Source organism: Ovis canadensis, chromosome 1 (genome assembly GCF_042477335.2).
Source record: "Ovis canadensis isolate MfBH-ARS-UI-01 breed Bighorn chromosome 1, ARS-UI_OviCan_v2, whole genome shotgun sequence".
Classification (NCBI taxonomy): domain Eukaryota; kingdom Metazoa; phylum Chordata; class Mammalia; order Artiodactyla; family Bovidae; genus Ovis; species Ovis canadensis.
In genome coordinates this window covers 167,323,381-167,346,028 of record NC_091245.1, presented here as the reverse complement: position 1 = coordinate 167,346,028, position 22,648 = coordinate 167,323,381, and the positions used below count along the sequence as shown (strand labels likewise).

Here is a 22,648-nt window from a genome sequence, read left to right as displayed (position 1 = left end):
CCTTGCAGAGAAACAAAACTCTGAGTCTCCCATGCTACTGGGAGTAAGGAATAACATCAAGAAAGGAAATTTCATTGTCCCAAAGTCTTATTTTTAACTATTAGTTGCATCTTAATCCTGCTGTTGTATTTTTCACTGACCTACTGTCAGGGAACAAAATAGAACCACAGAACTCATATTTTTTCTAAATTCCTCAGTTGCAATCTGGTACCCATCTGAATAAGTACAGGAAGTTTCAAAATCCAGGCAGGCCATTCAAGAAAGGAAGGAAAACAAATGACTGAGTAATCCCCCAAGTGGAATATCAGCTCCTAAAGAGAAGAAATATAGCTCCTAAAAGAAGGAAATACTTCTTTTGTGCAATGCAGATGCTTTATCCTCTGAGTCATCAGGGAAGCCCCCTAATAGACATTACTATATATGATTAAGGTGTGCCATTTCTAGGCAGGGGTTGTATAGCTCCTGTATCGAGGAGTGTCTTGGGCAGGGTCATGTCATATTCATCAGGAATCCCCAGTGTCCAGCCTGTGCCTGGAGTACGCTCTGTCCTTAGTTAGGCTTTGTTGAATGACCAGCTGTAGCAACTCAGAGTTCTTAGCCGGCTTTAACATTTATTTAGTACTTACCTTATGTCATCAACTTTCTCAATAATCCTACTTTACAGATGAAGAAATGTGGTTTCAGAGAGGTTCAATGACTAGGTTTCTCTCATTTCTGGCCTCTGGGCACCCAGGCCTACTGGCTCCAAACCCCACAGTTCCCTGGAAGTAGAGCTCCTGCTTTTGCGGGGACCATTGGGAATGGCGTCCATTCCTCAAAGGGAATTGCTGCTCAGATTGCAGTTCCTTTCCTGCAAGTGCGAGGTTTCCTAGATTTCTTATGAACCAACTGAGTGTATAAGGAAATGTCTCTTGGGAATTCTCTTGTGGTCCAGTGGTTAAAACTCAGCACTTTCACTGCCGAGGGCCTGGGGTTCAATCCCTAGTCGGGGGACTAAGATCCCATAAGCTGTGTGGAGTGGCCAAAAAAGAAAAAGAAAATGTCTCTAAAATACAGTGATAGGTATTTAGCAGGTGTTGAATAACTAGTGAATATGCCTAGAAAGTAATGGAGAGATTTTTCAGGTATCATCTCTAAACGCTGTCTGTGCTCTCCAGGCTCCTTCTGTTGATTTATTGATTGACATGTGTAGCACCTTCATTAGAGCTGTCTTAAAAGCACATTTATCTGGCAACTAGTTGCATATGATTTTCTTTTTTAACACCGCAGGTTCTTACCACATTTCTCTCCTAGTTCTGAAGACTGACATCATATATATATATATATATATATATATATGTGTGTGTGTGTGTGTATATATATATATATATTTCAGTGCTTTATCCCTCAGCATTTAGCTGAGAGCCTGACATGGGAATAGATGCTCACTAGTTGTGTGTTTGAATAAAGAAATAATGACTAAGGGAATGACCTATTTGTTATTAAATCCATCTTGTGCCACTTGATGCTGTTGAAATAAAGCACAACATAAAATGGTAACTTTGTCTTTCTTTAGCAGTTGAACTTTTTCAAGGATAGAGTTTAGAACACAGTAGGCATTTAATGAAAGTCAGACATACAGGCTAAAATAAAAACACCCCAGATTTAGTTCTCGCCACCCCCACCTCATTACTTGGGATTTGTTGAGGCTGCTATTTTATAGTAATACCGAAGTGTGTTACCTTTGCCTTTCTTGGGTGCTGCTTCCTTGCCCATTCTTGGTGCTGGCTGAACTTCCTTCCTATATTGGGGTAGGTGTGGATACTCTTTGCCATACTGCATGTGGGGCAGCTCCTTGCCCACGTTCAGGCCATCTTTGCCCAAAGGCATATGAGGTACTTGCTGGCCCAGGGGCTGGTATTGCGGAATTTGTGGTGGGATCTGAGCAGGAATTTGAGGTGGCAGAGGCTTGATTCCATAATAGGCACCAGCTTGGATGAGCCGGACGGAGCCCACGGAAAGGGTGAGCAGGACTCCCAGCAGCTGCAGAGGGGAAGGTGGTCCAGCCATCACCTGTGGAGGAAGACACCCACCAAGATGGTGAAAACCAGCCGGCCAGGTGACCAGAGTTTACTTGAGAAAGAAAAGGAAGCGTACGTAGTCTTTATCAGCAGAACCTCATGAGTGGAAGAAAAATAAAAAGGAAAATGTCACCTTTCAATAGAAAACAGAAAAAATCCAGGAAAGAGTAGGATCTACCAAATGAAGGCATTCGGTGAGATTGTATTCTATGGGTAGGGGACTTCCCTGGTGGCTCAGTGGTAAAGAATCCACCTCCCAATGTAGGACACGTGAATTCGATCCGTGGTCCAGGAAGGGAATGACAACCCATTCCAGTATTCTTGCCTGGAAAATTCCATGGACAGAGGAGCCTGGCGGGCTACAGTTCATAGGGTTGCAAAAGAGTCAGACACAAGTTAGTGACTAAACAAAAACAGGCTATGGGGAGCCTGCTAGTTGTCTCTGAACATGACCTCAGCCTTTTTCCATAGCATTGGCACCTCTGATTCTAAGCTGGAGCGAAGCAAGCCTAGACCGAAGATGTTTCATTTAGATGTGGCCACGTGACAAAATTCTGGCCTGTTGGGTATAGTTGTAATGGGCACAGCTTCCAAAAAGGCTGTAAAGGGGAGTGGACATGTCTTGGGCTATAGAGTGAAAACTGTGCATTGAGGATGGCAGAGCAAAAAGCTTGAAGAAATCTCAGCCTTGGTTGGACTTGGTGGGGTTATAAGCATATGTAGAGGTGAAAGAGCAAACAAGGACAATAAAAACCAAAGACATCTTCTGAATTGGAAAGAAAGTACTTCATGTGACAGCCCCCAAATGTTATTAAAAAAAAAATCGCCAATATAATTACATACACACAAGGATACCATTTCTTTCTTCTAATTATGTACTGTGAAGTCATTTGTTTAGAATTCAGTTAATTGGACCTGGAAATCACTGAAGTTTATCTTTGTACTATTATGAAAGAAAGGAGTTTTCGAAGCAAATTTGTTGCATAAATGAAAGATGTTTAACTACTCACAAGGATAAACTGTTTTTAAGCCTTTTAATAGCACCCTTTGAAAATTAGTAATTAATAGAATAAATATAAGTGCGGCTTATCTGTTTATTAAAAAGAGCTTGAGAAACCATCTGTTTGGAGACACCCAGGGCTGAAGATGGAACAACCCAGGGAACTGCAGTTTTCACGAATTCCCACTAGAGGGCAAGTGTGATGCACATCAAAGTCAGCTCAATTAGTCCCAGATCTAAAACCACACAGAAAGCTTTGTTCTCATATCTTATTAAAGGACTTAACAAAATAGAGTGTCATGGTAATGCTGCAGAGAGAGATACACAGACAGACACGGAGAGGAGGGGTGGGGGGCTGGAGGAGAAGTGGCAAGTTTCTCACAATGTTTAATGTAAATATCTTCTGGAAAACTTTGAATAAACTTGCGTCTACAAATTTTAATTTCCATTCTACTGAGAGTTTGTTTTCTTTGTTTCTGCCTTACTTAATCCTGGATCTTAGTTTTCCACTTCTTAGAAAATGTGTGTTGACAATGTAACATCTTATTCAAGTGTAATGCTGAGAGTGTGAACAGGCTATAGAACTGATTAATAAAAAGCACCTAACAAAATATTTAATAAGAACCTTTACCATTAAATTCATTGCATTACAAATTTTAAAAATATACTAATCATCTGTCCCCCTTCCGGGGGGAAAAATGAAGAAATATCTGTCAGCAAAAAGATTTATAAAACTTTCTCTATTTCATAAATCAGAATAGTCTTTAAGAACTATTTGTTTCAAGTGTACTATAAATGGGAGAAGACAGAAAGCTGTTATTTTATGTCCTTATAAGAATGATTAATTGTTATAAACCATTTAGAAAGAGTCACAAAAATAATATTGATTTATACTCGGTAATAGTCAAATTTATTTTAGATGGAAAAAGAACGTCTGTTCTAAGTACTCAACAATGGCTCATTGAGTACTTAGCAGACACAGTGAGATGTCTGTCCATGGATTACAAAGATAACTCTAATATGGTCAATAAGTCCTGCCATCAAGAAACTTACACTGTTTTAGTAGGAGTGACAGATGTGTAACCTATTAATGAGTAGCAAAGGATATCAGGACAAAGTAAATTTTCCTTTCACTTTTGTTCTTTAGTGTCTAAAATCCCTTCCCTTTGAAGTAACATTTTCCTTTGTATTTTCTAAGAGATAATCTATGAAGATGCACATTTAATATGCACCCATTTAAGACAAACTACACTTATTCTACACGCCACTATTCCTTACTTTTTTCATGCAGAAGACCATAAATTCATCGTAGTTTTGTGTATCTGAACAGACCCCTTCAGCTTCTTCTTTTGTTAAAAATGAGACTCAATTGTTCTCTAAGGCCCATAGGATTCTAACATTCAATGTCTCAGGTAGTCATTAGAGGTTGACAATGGTAATCCATACTAGAAATAACTTGGTAATATCTGGTGATATGTAACCTGGACTTAATTCTACCTTTGGTGGTTAATGAGTTTCATTATTAAACCCTAAACTTGTTCTTTGTAATAAGTTAGCATGCCCGGTCCTTCACCTTTCCTTCAATTCAGTGGATGTGTTGGATTTACTTAATCTTCAAACCAGGACAGCCTAATGAAACACTGGAGAATTGGAAAGGGGCGAATTCCTAGAAGAAGGCCAGTTGAATATCAGAGGCCCACTGGAATTCTGCTCAACTGTGATTATTTCCTCTCACAGACTTGGCCTGTTTCTGCTGAAAACCACCCCTTTCGGTCTGCCATCTGCCATTTCTCTGGATCTTTATTTAAATAAACTTCGTTCAGGTTTAGTGCGAATATTTACACAGGGGCCCTGGTTAGAATTTAGCACTTGACTTATCCTTACTCATTTGCCTCTGGTCCCTGAGGATATTTTTGGTGGTCAAAGTGTTGTGGAGGTTCTCCCCAAATCACTCAAAAGAACATCAGAGTTGTGTAACACTCTACAAACACCTGGTAGGAAGAGGGAGCCTCAGAATTCCTGCTGGGGAGAAATGGTGGAAGTGGGTTTTCTTGCCTCTTTTTTTTGCCCCCTAAGGATGTAGAACACAATAATCCTGTGAGTTCTATTTGATGTTTTCTTGGATTTCCATTTGGAAACTGATATGTGGTATGTGTGTGCACGTGAGCATGTACATACATGCTGTGTGTGGACACTGGATTTTTGCCAAAGGTGTCATGTCATACATTGTAGAAGAAGCCAAAAGGCCAGGAGTTGAGGCATAGCTTTGCCACTCTCCATGTTCATGACTTTCTGCAAGTCCCTAATCTTCACTGCGCCTCAGTTTACCTGCGTATAAAACAGAAATCATGATCTCCGCCTCTCCCACAGCACTGTTGAAGGGCATACATGATAATATGAATTCTTTGTAGGGCGAAAAGCACTATTCACATTAAAGTTATTATTAATGGAGTATGACCAAAGAGACAAATCAAAACCAACTGAAACGTCAAAGACTTTCAAAGAAAGATGCTAGCCAAAGTAAATGTGAGGTTAACTGCAACAATGATAAACCTAACATGAAGAAGACAATAATGGCCATTAAAATGTACTTGTTAAAAATGGGAAAACAGAACAGCTGAACCAAGACAGTTATTCATTCTGGGGTGGGAGTTGCCAGTCCTAACATTCTGAACAGCCCTAAATGCTTCCCTATATTTGGGCTGGGCTGCTGCAGAGAGTTTCCGTTTCCTCATATGAAACCTGCAATGTAAATAACAGAATAGTGTGATCTGTATTATTTTAGACGTTCTTCAGCATTTTCTTAGTACGTTGATCCTCATGAGATTATGGCTTGCTGTCTGAAAGAATGTTTAAGTATTTAAGCCTTCAGGTTCAGTTCAGTCGCTCAGTCGTGTCTGACTCTTTGAGACCCCACGGGTTGCAGCATGCCAGGTTTCCCTGTCCATCACCAACTCCCAGAGCTTGCTCAAACTCATGTCCATAGAGTCGGTGATGCCATCCAACCATCTCATCAATCCTTGTGCTAAATCCAACTCTTCCTTTCACATGGACAACTTTCCCTTTCCCAGAATGTCTGTATGTGTATGTATGCGTGTCCGTGTCGTCTGTGGTGCGGACAAGCCTTCTCTCATCCTGCTCCCGGTTGGTGCTCCGCTATGCCCTCTACTCACCCTGTTACACAGGGTTTGTAGTTTCTCAAGCCTTCAGATTCACACCTAAAACAGGCGAAAGTCAAGCAGCACCCTTCTCCTCCAATATTCAGCAGGACTGTTTAGAAAATTATCTCATGGTTGATTACACTTCTCGGGGCAATTCATTCACTAGATATGGATATTTATGAGACAGCTACTAATCATTACAAACTGCTTGGAGATTGAAGCAAGAGAAGTGAATTAGAGAGCTAAGTCCCTGATCTCAGGAACTCACAGTCAAGCCTGGGGAGACATGTAATTAACAAGCTAAAGATAAATTTTGTAATCTCAGATTTTGGGGCTTCCCTGATGGCTCAGTGGTAAAGAATCAGCCTACATTGCAGGAGATGTGAGTTCAATCGGTGGGTCAGGAAGATCCCTTGGAAGAGGAAATGGCAACCCACTCCAGTATTCTTGCCCGGAAAATACCACGGACAGAGGAACTTGGTGGGCTACAGGCCATGGGGTCGCAAAGAGTCAGACATGACTGAGCAACTAAACAGCAACACAACAACCTCAAATTTAAATGCTGTGAAGAAAACAAAGAAGGGGAAAGGGTGTGAGAATGCCTTGGGGAGGCAGATACTGTTTTGGAAGGGTAATAGGGGAAGACATCTCTGAGGAAGTAAGTTTTGGATAGAGGTGTGAGGATTGAAAGTTTTATATATCTCTCTTTAAACACAATACTGGAAAAAAGAGTCCTATTAGTTACAAGAGATAGCTATATTAGTTACAAGATAGTTTTATACAACATTCGTTAATGTAAACCCCTGTTTCAAAACTCTGTTCCTCATCTATGTCAGTCCTCATTTTGGCCTCTTTATTTAGGGTATCCTGTTCTCTCTAGAGGATTCTTATTCTATTTTTTTTTTTTTTCGCTGTGCCAAGGCTTAGTTTTTTGCTTAGCACTTGGGATCTCTGTTCTTCATTGTGGCATGTGGCTCTTCAGTTGCAGCTCACGAACTGTTTTAGTTGCAGCATGTGGGATCTATTTCCCTGAGCAGGGATCGAACCCGAGCTCCCTGCACTGGGAGCACAAAGTCCTAGCCACTGGACCACCAGGGAAGTCCCCGATCCTTATTCTTTTTAAATCCCTCTCCAGATTTCAGCCCCACTGTATTGGTTTGCTGGGGCTACAATAACAAAGGACCCCAGACTGAGTGACTGAGACAGCAGAAGTGTATTTCCTCACAATTCTGGAGGCTAGAAATCCAAGATAAAGGTATTAGTAGGGTGAGTTGCTTCTGAGGCCTCTCTTCTTGGCTTGTACATGACTGTCCACTCCCTGTGTCTTCACCTGCTCTTTCCTCTAATGTGTCTGTGTCTTAATCTCCTCTCCGTATAAAGACACCAGTCATGAGATTAGGGCCCACCTGTTTGGCCTCATTTTAACTTAATTTCCTCTTGAAGACCCTATCTCCAAATGCAGTCATGTTCTGAAGTCTGGGAAATTAAGGCTTCAGTATGTTCCCCTCCTTTCAGGGGGACACAACTCAGCCCATAACACGTATAATTCCTCTAGTTGTCTCAATGCCTACCTCTTCTGTAAAGTTTTCCCTACCTACCTCCTCAGACATCATTATTCTGCTAGCACTATTGAAAGTTTAACAAAAAGTTAAATGCAGTCCTAACCAACATTATGCTTTTTTTCTATTTTTTTCCCACTAAACCTCAATATGATCGTGTTTCCTGAGAACAGGGAAAATGTGTGATATTCTTTGACTTCCTCAATATTTATCAATGAATCCTTACAATCACAACTTGCAGTGTTGATAGGAGCTTTGGGAACGCATGTAAGAATTAAAGATTTTAAAATTTAAAAAATAAAAAACTAAAATTAAAAAAAAAAAAAAGAAAAAATCAAATTCAGCCTCACTCCCAATTTGGAATCCTTCCTACAACAGTTGTTGACAGAAGGCTTGCATATTTCCTACTTGAATATTAATTGTGATGGAAATATTCCTAAGGCAGCTGACTACCTTCTTGTGCAGCTCTTTTTTTAAATTTTCTTTGCAATTTTTATTATCTGAGCAGCTTGGAGGGAAGACCCATCTATTTTGATTCATAACTGGCAGTGCACAGGTAGCTTACTTTTAGTGAATGGTAGAGAGGGCTGAAAGAAATGTATCCCCAAACTGGCTAAGGCAAAAGATAGATGGTCACATGATCTTTTATTGCCATGCCAATAAACCCACCTTAGGTCATCAAACTAGGGATATGTAACTTGTTGCACAATTTATTAGTATTACAGGACATTAACAACTCTATATGTTGATTAAACCCACTCAGGTTATGGTTTTGTTGCCCTTTAGAATATTAACCAGTTTTGGTTTTGGTTAATATTCTAATATTAACTGGTATTCTAATGCTAATTTTGTCAAATTTAACATTATCTCAGCATACTTTTTATCTGCTCATTACAATGAAAAATGTAGAGTTTTAATATTTTATTTCAAATTGACTTCATCGTCATTTAAACCTTTGACATGTTCATGTACAAGTGAAAATTGTGTTTTTAACATTTTGAGGATTATGCTTTGATGGGGACACAAACAAAAACACAAATGTATGGTGTGTTAGATGATATGGAGGAAAACAAAAGAGAGGGTGGTACGGATGTTGAGATGATGAGCTCTGAAACCCACTTTACTGTAGAAATTGAGCTTCTGCATTTGGATGGGCTGGCACCGGGGTTTTAAAGAAAGATAGAAACAATACTAATAGAGGTACAGAGAGTTGGCCTGGTTGGGAAATCTGGAGGCAATTGTGATTGCTGCATGACAAAGAGAGGAAAGAGGATCTCCATGGCAGGAAGAGTCAAGAAAGGAAAACATCATTTCAATTGAGCTCTTCTTGTTTATAATAGGATACCTATTATAAAATCCCTCCTTCATGTCCTCAGAGATGAAGAGACTCTTCTTCTGTCTTTTTAAAAAAAAAAACTTTTAATTTTGTATTGGGGTATAGCTGTATTTTGCCTTTTCATACTGTTCATGGGGTTCTCAAACTAGTCAATCCTAAAGGAAATCAGTCCCGACTATTCATTGGAAGGACTGATGCTGAAGCTGAAACTTCAATACTTTGGCCACCTGATACAAAGAACTGACTCATTGGAAAAGACCCTGATGCTGGGAAAGATTGAGGGCTGGAGAAGGGGACAACAGAGGATGAGATGGCTGGATGGCATCACTGACTTGATGGACATGAGTTTGAGTAAACTCTGGGAGTTGGTGATGGACAGGGAAGCCTGGTGTGCTGCAGTCCACGGGGTTGCAAAGAGTTGGACATGACTGAGTACCTGAACTGAACTGAAATGATAGCTGTATTAACAACTTATTATGTATTACATTGTATTATGTATTACATTGTATTATGTATCACATTGTATTATGTATTAACATTGTTCTATTGACAGACAATGTTTTGATAGTTTTAGGTGAATAGTGAAGGAACTTGGCCATACATATATATTCTTCCCCTGAATTCACCTCCCATCCAGGCTGCCACATAACATTGAGCAGAGATCCATGCAATAGGTCCTTGTTGGTTATCCATTTTAAATATAGCAGTATGTACACACTCACCCCAAACTCCCTAACTATCCCTTTCTTCATTCTTTCCCCCAGCAACCGTAAGTTCATTCTCTAAGTCTGTGAGTCTCTTTTTGAAACTCTTATTCTTCTGATGATACCTTCAGAAAACCTAATTCTTTGGGGGGAATGGATTTTTGAGGGTAGGCATCTGGTCCCATCAGTTCATGGGAAATAGATAGGGAAACAGTGGAAACAGAGTCAGACTTTATTTTTTGGGGCTCCAAAATCACTGCAGATGATGACTGCAGCCATGAAATTAAAAGTTGCTTACTCCTTGGAAGGAAAGTTATGACCAACCTAGATAGCATATTAAAAAGCAGAGACATTTTTTTTCCAACAAAGTTCCGTGTAGTCAAGGCTGTGGTTTTTCCAGTGGTCATGTATGGATGTGAGAGTTGGACTGTGAAGAAAGCTGAGCACCGAAGAATTGATGCTTTTGAACTGTGGTGCTGAAGAAGACTCTTGCAAGTCCCTTGGACTGCAAGGAGATCCAACCAGTACATCCTAAAGGAGACCAGTCCTGGGTGCTCATTGGAAGGACTGATGCTGAGGCTGAAACTCCAGTACTTTGGCCACCTCATGCGAAGAGTTGACTCATTGGAAAAGACCCTGATGCTGGGAGGGATTGAGGGCAGGAGGAGAAGCGGACAACAGAGGATGAGATGGCTGGATGGCCTCACTGACTCGATGAACTTGAGTCTGAGTGAACTCCAGGAGTTGGTGATGGACAGGGAGGCCTGGTGTGCTGTGATTCATGGGGTCGCAAAGAGTCGGACACGACTGAGTGACTGAACTGAACTGAACTGAACTGAGACAAACAGTTCAGAACTGCTCCATATTAGCACTGGGCAAAATCAATGACTATATTTGAGAAAACCAGAACTGGAGAATAGTTGGGGGAAGAAAGAAAATAAACATCCAAGTTATAATAATATTAGCTACGTTTTTAAGCACTTACTTTATGCCAGCCCCCTGAACATACTTCAGATACATTTCACTAATCTTTCATCCATTTACTAGGGTTTTTTAAATGCTAAACTCTTTCATATGGTATCTCCCATCCTGTATTCATATATTAAGAGTTGATTATTTTACTGAAAATCAAGACTGTTACATTCCAAGTTAGAAAGTTTAAATTCTTACTTGAAAAGAGACAAACATCATATGATATCACTTATGTGTGAAAACTAAAAAGTGATATGAATAAGCTTATTTACAAAACAGAAATAGACTCAGACAGAAAACAAATTTATGTTTACCAAAGGGGAAGAAAAGGAGGGGATAAATTAGAAGTTTGGAATTAAAATACATACGCAACTATATATAAAGTAGATAATCAACAAGGAACTCCTGTATAGTACAGGGAGCTATACTAAGTATCTTATAATAACCTAAAATGGAAAGTAATCTGAAAAATAATATAATACATATTATATAATGTAAATTATATATAAATATATAAATCATATACATATAAATATAAATAAATGGAATCACTTTGCTATACACCTGAAACACAACATTGTAAATCAACTATATTTCAATAAAAATTTTATAAAGTATTTCTTATTTGATCATTATTAGGAGATTCATCAATATATTGAATAAACTGGTACAGATCTAACTATATTTCCACTTCTTTCCATCTTGTCCTCCAAATTCCAAGGCTGCCTTTTTCATTGAAATAAAGAGTTTCCCTATTATATAGTATAAGATCCTGGACTAGATCCCTTACTTTTTGCTTTCTGGACTAGGGACACAAGCTTGGGAGGTATTGATGACGGCAAGGTGAATATGCTGAGATGGAACCCAAAGAAACTAAACCATCAGATATGAGTCGATCAATCCAGTACAGGCAGTGGGCAGAAAATCCAATAAGCATTCATTAGTTTTAGTCAATCTGCCCAATTATACCTCTTAGGACTGATACATATATAAAACTGAACTTGAATATGTGCCTCACTGATGAATCCTGAATCTACTATAATTAAGCGGAGCCAACAGCCCCACCTACTAGCCATAGGCAGAGCGTGACTTCTCGGGACTTACAGAACTTGAGATGTCAATTAGGTTGTGTCCTCTGCCCTAGAAACAGGCCACCCACATAACCCCTCTGAAGCGGATGGCCAACCACCACATTCCACAAGTCCTCCAGAAGAGATTTCACAACCTTCCCAAATAACCAACTGCAGGCTTCACAGACCTGCATTTCCTAACATCTAATCTGAATCTTACTTGCTGAACTTTAAACTCATTTCCTCTTTTGTATTCTCAAAGGAGGTGGGAAACATCTGGAGAAAATTTTTCTTAAAATAATAGCTCACATACTTGAAGTCTGTAATTAACTCCTTTTGTTTCTCTAACTGGGATCATGTCAGCTGCCAAAGAGTTTCTAAAATACTTGAGAGAACCCCTTGAAAGGGAAGTGCTAAAGCAGAATCCTGTCTTGTTTTGTTTAGCTTTTCTTCCCATAATGTGAAGACAACATCATTTATAGTACCTAAATGCTGGTTCTGACTTAAGCAAGTCACTACCCTAAGTGGGCAGCCCTTTCCTCATTTGCAGACTAGGGACACTGGCTAGATGGTCTCAAGGTCCCCTCTAGCCCTAAAATGCTCGGGTAGCTGTGAACCTGAATAACAAGTCCACACTTCATGGACAAATGCTTTCATGAAGCTGCATGCTTAAGCCTTTTGCATGTCATCTCACACATCCGGTCCCTTTTCAGTATTTTACTCTCCTCATCTTCTTACAGGTGGAGATGGAGCAAGAAGAGTTTGAACAGCCCCCTGCCAGTATCTCTCTGATGAAATAAGCTACACCTGACAAGAAACCAAAGAAAGAACCTAAATAAGAAATAACATTTACAGACAAAACAGTGATTTATAACTTTGTAATACCATATTCAAAGATTTACTAAAAATGGAAGCTTAATGAGAAATCTTTAAAAAGTGGCTATAAACGAAAAAAAAACTTTTTACAATATTTAGGCTCAAAATGTCCCCCAGAGTCACTCAGCAAGGATTGATGTATGCCTCCTGTCACAGGAATGACAAATGAATACAAAGTATGCATCTCAGGAAGGAATAAGTATGACGTATAAAAATGGAAGATCCAAAATTTAGAGGCAGGTCTTTAGTAGACAAAGATGAGAGCTTCCCAAGAATAAAGCCTTCCCCATTGTATGAGCCTGGGAATGTGTAGCAAGGCAAATTCCTTCCTGGTGTGACCCAAGAAGGGCTGGAAAGAACTCGACCATTCACACAAGCATCTTTCTGCCTTCTCTGCACTACTGTGGTTTGAGTAAATGACACAGTGTAAAATAATGTATTTTCAGGCCGTTGCAAGGGAGAGACATGTGTGAGGAAGTCTTTTCTGATGTAATCCATTGCACTGGACATTGTGAAAATATTTATCTTGAGCAAATAACTATAATAGTGTATTTTGTAAAATATAAATATCACGTACATGGAAGTACAAAGTTCCAATTACGAGATAAATAAGTGCACATGATAAATGCAATTAACACCACTGTATGTTACGTGTAAAAGTCATTAGAGAAGTAAATCCTAAGAGTTCTGATCACAAGGAAAATTTTTTTTCTTTTGTATCTTTATGAGATGATGAATGTTCACTCAGCCTCTGCGGAAATCATTTCATGATGTATGTAAATCAAATCATTGTGCTCTACACCTTAAACTTATACAGTACTGTGTGTCAATTATATCTCAGTAAAATTAGAAGGAAAAAAATATAAATTTCATGGAATATTTGTTCACTGCAGACACTTTCATTTCATCCTGAACTCTTGTATAAACCAATGGGATTACAAATGAATTTTAACCAAACAAAATTCAACAGTGTCCTTGTCATACGTATAGTTAAAATTTGGTAGTTGTGGTAGAAGTTGTTCTTTATAAATAACATGAATGAGTTGAATAAAGTAAAATGAAAAAAAAAATTATACTCATTTCCAAAATATCTAAGGCTTCAGAAGCTAGAAAGTTTAAACCAAGTTTGGTAAAAAGACAAAGGCACATAACTTGTTTCCTGAATGACCTTTTTCCGGGTCTTGAACTTGTAGAAGTTGGGGTCCTAGGGTAGCCTCTAGATGTAGGTCCTAGGGTAGCCTCTAGATATAGGTCCTAGGGTGGCCTCTAGGTGTGGGTCCTAGGGTGGCCTCTGGGTGTGGGTCCTGGAGTAGCCTCTAGGTGTGGGTCCTGGAGTAGCCTCGAGGTGTGGGTCCTAGGGCGGCCTCTAGGTGTGGGTCCTAGGGCGGCCTCTGGGTGTGGGTCCTAGGGCGGCCTCTGGGTGTGGGTCCTAGGGTGGCCTCTAGGTGTGGGTCCTAGGGTAGCCTCTAGGTGTGGGTCCTAGGGTGGCCTCTGGGTGTGGGTCCTAGGGCGGCCTCTAGGTGTGGGTCCTAGGGTAGCCTCTAGATGTAGGTCCTGGAGTAGCCTCTAGGTGTGGGTCCTAGGGCGGCCTCTGGGTGTGGGTCCTAGGGTGGCCTCTGGGTGTGGGTCCTAGGGCAGCCTCTGGGTGTGGGTCCTAGGGTGGCCTCTGGGTGTGGGTCCTGGAGTAGCCTCTAGGTGTGGGTCCTAGGGCGGCCTCTGGGTGTGGGTCCTAGGGCAGCCTCTGGGTGTGGGTCCTAGGGTGGCCTCTGGGTGTGGGTCCTGGAGTAGCCTCTAGGTGTGGGTCCTAGGGTGGCCTCTGGGTGTGGGAGGGCGTGATTGGGAGGAAGCAATGGCTCGTCTCTGGACTCCAGCTTTTTCTGGGGAAGGCTGCCATATTAGAAGCTCTTGCCTTGTCTACTATTCTGTAGTTCTGTGTATTCTTCTAGATGCTTCACCATTGCTCAGCATCTTAAGAAAAGTTGAGAAACTAGGTGACCCTCAAATGAGGTAGTTCCGGTCGAAGTTTTGAAAACTGAGGAAGTTGAAATATAAAGTACAGCAGGGTCAGTTCGCAGCCAGCATGGGCACTCCCTGGAAGCAGGGGGCCGGGAGGGCTTTGCCACCTGGATGTTGCTCCCAGTGCTTTCCTAGGATGGTGGCAAGGAAGGACTGAAAAAGTACAGAAAGCTCTCCTGTCTCTGCCCCATTCTGGTTGGCACTTAGTATTTACTCTATCAGCATATCCAGAAGATGAAGCAAGCAAGCCAGTTTCCCATGCTAGCATTTTCTTTTTATTAGCCAGCCATTATGGAAGTAGACTGTTCATTTTGGTATTTTTATAGGAAACTGTGAAACAAACAAAAATTCCCTCAACTGAGCAACAAATCCTAGCCTTTCCTATCTTTCATAATACTAAAATATTTATTAACGAAATTACTATATGAGTACACAGGTGTCTTCGTGGATTGAAAGGCAAGAGACAGAGGATGTGAGGCAGCCAATTAACATTTTTCCCCCCACTTTTGAACTAGTGATTTAGGGAATTCAGTTGTTGAAGTCTTATTTAGCTAAAATTACTTTGAGTCACATAACCTTGAATGACTTGATGTTAAAAGTTAAGCTCTAGAGTTTCTATCACACATGGGCAAGACATTAAATCAAATCAACAGCACTTGGAAATAAAAATAATTAATAAATTTCTTTTAAAATTGCTCCCTCCTCATGCCCACACACACTCACTTGGCTAATCTCCAGTCAGAACAGCAATCCTATTAAAGTTGCCACATGTACCCCTGGAAATTTCTGAATTATATAAGAACAACAAAAAAAGAAAACCTCGACAATTTCTCGGGCAGTAAAAATGTGAATTTGTTCTTTCTCTGTTGCATGGTTTAGGAGTAGCAGAGATCATTCCATAGGACTGTTCCCAAAAATGAATTTAAATATGAAAAAAATTTCACTCTCAACCTGGGGCTAAGCCTAAAACGCCAAGCTCTGATAAACTGTCAGCCACAGAGAGGGCAGTCTCTAAATCCACCACTTTTCAACCATGGCTTCATCTAGACAATTAGCCTGTGTGGTAGCATCCTGTCCTTTGAACACAGACAAAGTGCTGAGGCAACTAAACCACAGCTATCTTGGTATTGGAAGTTCTACTTCTTTCGGGGGTGGAATTTATTTTGAGGGAGAAAGAGATGGATGTGCTGTCTGGGAGGAAAATCATAAGGTTTTCACAGTTAATCCACCAAACATTTTTCAGAGAAAATGGAAGTGGAGAAAGGAGAGGACAAGGAATTATGTAACAAATGCCGATTCTTGGAAATGCCAAAGTGGAGGAGGTTGGGAGTGTGCAAGAGACTTTCGTTTTTTTTTTGTTTTTTTTTTTTGTTTTTTTTTGAGCAAACCTCGCCATAGGCACAAATAATTCACGAAAACAAAACAAAACAAAACAAAACAAAACCAAGGGATTGCACTGATAACCATGCTTCACAAATGCCATTTCTTAGGACTTGGTGGGAATTGGAAACTGGAGATGAGAGACGTGGGGTATATGTAGCCACTTCTCTGTCATGGATATATTCCTGTACTTTTTAGGCCCTCCTCTTCCTAAACTGTAAGATGAGGGGAATGAATTAGAAGGGGAGGGAGTCCAAATACCTGAAGGAAGCAGGGAGACGGGGGAGTGAGTGGAGTTGGCTAGCCAAAGTGTGCGGTGAACTAGGGAGCCTTGCCCTGTCTAACGGGGCAGAAGTTGAACTGCTCACTTGTGTGCCTGGTTTGGGCAAGTTTTCCAGTTTTTCAAGACAAGCCGCAAATTGGGACATGTTGTAAAACCCCTTCATCTTGTGGGTTGATTTTTAAAAAAATAATGTCTGGTAGAAAAAAGAAATAGCTCTCTGCAGACAGAATCCAAACTTTAGGCTGCTGCATGCCTTGGGTCAGATGGTTTCTAACATATCTCTCGTTCTAAAATATCGTATAGCGGATTCCCTTGCCTTTATTTGCTACAGTTTCTAACTCCCGGCATTGTTTCTCTCTACTGTGGCTGTTGATTAGTTTAATTGTTAATATTAAACCCAACACCTTATATATTGAATTTTTAGGCACTACCATGTTAGTGGCTGGGACTTCCCAGGTGTCACTAGTGGTAAAGAACCTGCCTGCCAATGCAGGTAGCTATAAGAGACATGGGTTCAATCCCTGGGTCAGGAAGATCTCCTGGAGATGGGCAAGGCAATCCACTCCAGTATTCTTGCCTAGAGAATCCCATGGACTGAGGAGCCTCGCAGGCTGTAGTCCACAGGGTCATACAGAGCCAGACATGACTGAAGAGATTGAACCCACACATGTTAGTGGCTGGTGATGTATAAAAATAAGTGAAATACAAGGACCTACTCTCAAGAAGTTTCTAGTCAACTGTTGAAAGTTAGATCTTCATCTGGTGTAAGTGCTTCAATAGAGACAAAAGAAAAAAAACGACTTCAACCTGATTGCTATGTATGGGTGGCAGGGTTGGTCAGACATGAGGTCTTTGAGGGACAGTGTTAGAACTAAGGTTTGAAGAATAAACGGGCATTGTTTAGCGAGTAAAAAGGGAAGTAGAGGCTATATTCTACAAACAGACGTTGGCAGCTGCAACAGTTAAAGGGCAGCTATAGGGGAGAATGGTTCAGTGCATTAGCCCTGAGCTGACCTGCTTGAATTAAATCCTGACCACGTGCCTTCTAATTCTATCTAGCTCTGTGATCTCAGGCAAGTCACTTAACCTCTTAGTGCCTCCATTTCCTCATGATAAATTGGGGATGACAATAGCATTGTCTCACGAGGCTATTGAGGATGGGAAGAGAATTAATACAAGTAAAATGCTGAGAACTGTGCTCAGATGTGGCTAGCATTATATAGGTAGGTGTTAGCTACTATTTAGAGGAGGAGTGGAAGGGGGAAGGAGGAGAAGCAGAGGGGTGGGATTCTGAGCATATAGTCCCCCACACTTAACTTTATTGCAGTCCCGTTTCTGAACAATTTGAAAAGGCAAAGACTTTTGTCTTTACTTTGTTCCTGACCTATTATAAAAACTAGGCTGCCCAACTGTCCCGTTGCCTGAGATACCAAGACAGGTCAGGTAACTGAAAGATCCTACTATGTGGATAACAAGTAGCGTCAGAATTCCCACCCCTCAGTGCAGCCTGGGCCCCCACCTGCTTGTCACGTGAGCACTAGTTCAAATTCTGGGTCTCTTCCTGCTTTGTATCCCACACAGTACTGGCCCCTCTGCAGCCTGTTTTGTATTGACTAAGAAGGGATTTGGCTATGAAATTCGGAGAAGCAAAGACATTTCTCTAGGCAGTGGTAGTAGAAAGCTGGCCTTGTGGGAGCGGCTACAAGATTTAGGATATATCTTACTATTGAAGGAAGTAAGATTCACAAGTAATAATATTATTATTTTCAGGTCAGAAAAATAATCAGCTTACAATCACTTTCTTTAGAAGCTTAATGTTTTCATACTATTTTCAGGGAGTTTAGGAATAATAATAATATTTGAATTCACATTTATTTAGTGTTTACCCCTTTATCACAACAAACTGTGGGAAATTCTTAAAGAGATGGGAATACCGGACCACTTTACCTGGCTCTTGAGAAACATGTATACAGGTCAAGAGGCAACAGTTAGAACCAACGTGGAACAATGGTCTGGTTTCCAAATTGGGAAAGGAGTACGTCAAGGCTATTTATTGTTGCTCTGCTTATTTAGCTTATGCGCAGAGTACATCATGCAAAATGCCGGGCTGGATGAATCACAAACGGAAATCAAGATTGCCAGAAGAAATATCGACAACCTCAGATATGTAGATGATACCATTCTAGTGGCAGAAAAAGTGAAAGTGAAAGTTGCTCAGTCCTGTCTGGCTCTTTGCAACCCCATGGGCTATGCAGTCCATTGGATTCTCCAAGCCAGAATACTGGAGTGGGTAGCCTTTCCCTTCTTCAGGGGATCTTCCCAACCCAGGGATCGAACCCAGGTCTCCCATGTTGCAGGCAGATTCCTCACCAGCTGAACAAACAGGGAAGTGAAGAGGAACTAAAAAACCTTTGATGAGGGTGAAAGAAGAGAGTGAAAAGCTGGCTCAAAACTCAACATTCAAAATACAAAGATCATGGCATTTGGTCCCATCACTTCATGGCAAATAGAAGGGGAAAAGGTAGAAGCAGTGACAGACTTTATTTTCTTGGGTTCCAAGATCACTGCGGAGAGTGACTGTAGCCGTGAAATTACATGACGCTTGCTCCTCGGGAGGAAAGCTATGAGAAACCTAGACAGTGTATTAAAAAAGCAGAGACATCACTTTGCCAGCAAAGGTCTGTATAGTCAAAACTATGGTTTTTCCAGTAGTCATGCACAGATGTGAGAGCTGGATCATAAAGAAGGCTGTATGTGAGCGTGCTAGTTGCTCAGTTGTGGTGTCCAGCTCTTTGCAACCTCATGGACTGTAGCCTGCCAGGCTTCTCTGTCCTTGGAATTCTCCGAGCAAGAATGGGTTGCCATTCCCTTCTCCAGGGGATCTTCCTGACCCAGGGATCGAACCTGATTCTCCTGCATTGCAGGCAGATTCTTTACCGACTGAGCCACCAGGGAAGAATGCTTAGTGCTGAAGAACTGACGCTTTTGAACTGTGGTGTTGGAGAAGACTCTTGAGAATTCCTTGGACAGCAAGGAGATCAAACTAGTCCATCCTAAAGGAAATCCACCCTGAATATTCATTAGAAGGGCTGATGCTGAAGCTCCAATACTTTGGCCACCTATTAGAAAGAGCCAACTCAGTGGAAAAGACCCTGATGCTGGGAAAGATTGAGGGCAAGAGGAGAAGGGGATGGCAGAGGATGAGATGGTTCAATAGCATAACAAACTCAATGGACATGAGTTAGAGCGAAATCCGGGAGACAGTGAAGGACAGGGAAGCCTGGAGTGCTATAATCCATAGGGTCACAAAGAGTTGGACACAATTTAGCAACTAAACAACAACAAAAACAAATATTCTAAGATTTGTGTCTGAAAGATTCATATCACTCCCACCATAGATCCTTGCCGAATTCAAGATTATGTTGGGTTTTAGCTTCTCTGGTAGCTCAGATGGTAAAGAATCTGCCTACAATGCAGGAGACTTGGGATCAATTCCTGGGTAGGGAAGATCCCCTGGGGAAGGGAATTGCAACCCTCTCCAGGCAACCAGGTAAGTATTCTTGCCTGGAGAATCCCATGGACAGAGGAGCCTGGGGGCTATAGTGCATGGGGTCGCAAAGAGTTGGACACGATTGAGCAACTAACACTTTCACTTTTATATCTGAAAAAACACAGACTCAATTCAGTATATGCTTCTTTTATAGTTAGTGCAAAGTAGTAACCTCAAATTCAAAATACCAAATAAATCTCTAAGCATTTTTTAGCCATGAACACTTATTTCAATAGAAAATAGTAATTTCCCTCCAAATGAAATTTGTAACGTATTTTATTTTGAACATGGTGGTAAATTCTAGGAGCTGGTTATGGGGGCACGAAGTTCCATATAAGAGTACTCTTAAGTGTCTGAAACCCTGGCATCAGATGTTTGCCTTTGGGAATTCTCTGCACCTAGTTCATAACTGTGGACAAAGTAGGCTTTATGAAGCTTGTTGAACAAGTATATGAATGGTACCATATTTTCATCCCCTCCTCACCTGCCTTTTCTAAATGTTCAAATAAGGTCTTGGGTGACGTGAAGGCTGAGAGAACATTATGGTTTTTGAATACTGGATCAACATAATTCTCTCTGTCTTCCGTTTTTATTCTCACTCCTGATTTTGTGTTCTGGTGTCTGCTGCCAAATCACAAGAAGGAAAAATCCTACATAATAGCCTTTCTGCCTTAAAAGTTAATTGAGTGCTTTTTTTGATTTAAAAGTAACAACCTTTGTAAAGATGGGGAAGGGTTGGTTGAAGGCAACCTAGTCTCGAGATTGGTGATTATCGTCATTCATCGTAGGATGCTTGTTAGAGTCTCTACGGCTGCTCTCTAGAAGGTCTTAGATGGTTGAATGACAGAATCATGGAAGCAGTTTTGTGAATCCTCCGTCTTAACATTCAACTTACGACTCTGGAGCTCAAGTGAAAAGTCTCTGAAGTTCTCGCCCTCTATGAAAGTAACCTCTGAGCCTCCACTTCCTTGTTTGGAAAACCAGGAGTGTCGCATTAAATGATCCTTAATGTTCCTTTCAAGTCTAAAGACTCGCTGTCCTTGGCTCTACCCAGTCTAATCCTTTTCTGTTCTGTCCTAATCATGCCAGATGCTGGAAAGTGTCAGGCAACAGGCTGTGGAGCCAAGTATTAACACGAAATTGGATGGAAGGTGAGGAGGAGGAGGAGGGATGGACATGTGGTGACTCCATACTCATGTGAACGCTTCAATAGCACTTCACAGAGTCCCACGGTTCTTTTCTCTGTGATGGCCCATGTCGCGGACCACATCTTTGCCGTGAATTTCTGTCTCCTGACCGTGGAAACCGGCCAAAACCCATTACTAACCACCTTCTCACTTTCTTACACAGGACGACTCGCCAGACTTATTTTCTTTGCTTTTTCCTCCTGCTGGTTTATGGCACTCTCTTATGTAGCAATAAAACTCTTGGAGAGTTCTCTCAGGGGTGAATGAATGCCACTTAAGAATATTTCTTGCTCTTTGATGGTTCTGCTCGAAAATAAAGGGGGAGTTGGGGCAGCTTGGTTCTTACTGAAATTTTCCTTCCCTTTGCTTTACCGTTACCATTGCTGAAACTCTTAAGTTACACTCCAAGGGAGTTTTGCTAACAATAAAAAAATGTCTGGGAGATACTGTCAGACAACAAACTCACCATCTTTCAATATTTTTCCCCCCATTGGAAAAGTATTTGCATTATAAAGAGGCCCAGCCTGGCTTGTGTGAACTTTCCTTGTATCCCTTTTAAATATTCAAATTTATAAATAATAAATAGAAAGTGGGACTGAATTCCAGTAAGCAAAGTACTATCTTGTTCTCCACCCTAATAGCAAACAGATTAAGGATCAGGTGTCACGATCCCATTTCAGTTTTGTGTAGTCTATAATTTATTTTTACTTTCTCCATGTTTTGTTTTAAATTGTATTAATTCATCTGAATCTTATACTTAATCTGTGTCTGCTCTGGAACAGAACATCCTATGGCTTCAGTTTCCCCTACTCACAGTTCCAGCCCTGAGAGCTGGAAAATAGTCGTGTTTGTCCTGAGCTCGACACTTGTCTCTGTGTGGCCTTGGGTAAGCCACTCAGCTTTGGTAGGCTTCTAGCTTCTCTGCTGTAAGATTAATAGAATCTGGATATTGAGGGGGAAAAACAACTCAGTAGAGAGAGGGCTTCAGCTAGTGCCATAGAAGTTACCACTAAAATAAACTATTTTCATTTTTTCCTTTTTTGGTTTGCTTAATAAGTGATGTTGACCAGATGACATGCAATGAGGATTGGGGTGGTGTCACCACGACCCTTGACCCATTTCACTGAGGTCATTACCACATACCACTTTAATTTGCTTATTTATCCCATTCCACAAACATTTTTTGAACTCTCATGCTAGGGACCATGAAAGATTCAAGCACAACTAAGATATCACTTCCACCTCAATGACATGCATGCTAAGTTGCTTCAGTTGTGTGTGACTCTGTGTGACCCCATGGACTGTAGCCTGCCAAGCTTCTCTGTCCATGAGATTCTCTGGGCAAGAATATTGGAGTGGGTTGCCATTTCCTTCTCCAGGGGATCTTCCCTGACCCAGGGATCGAACCTGAGTCTCTTCTGTCTCTTGCACTGGCAGGCAGGTTCTTTACCACACCTCAATGGCAACCCAAGGCAAAGGCAAAGTCTGAAAAAA

At 41.0% G+C, this 22,648-nt stretch overlaps 1 protein-coding gene across 1 annotated transcript in view; it reads right to left on the bottom strand.

Moving 5' to 3' along the window:
• The window catches only part of COL8A1 (collagen type VIII alpha 1 chain), a 166,603-nt gene that overhangs the window by 5,715 nt on the left and 138,240 nt on the right, over window positions 1-22,648 (bottom strand). Inside the window, exon 3 of the mRNA XM_069551085.1 lies at window positions 1,722-2,052. Coding sequence (XP_069407186.1) covers window positions 1,722-2,049 — 328 coding nt within the window. The 5' untranslated portion in view covers window positions 2,050-2,052. The remainder of the gene's footprint in view (window positions 1-1,721; window positions 2,053-22,648) is intronic.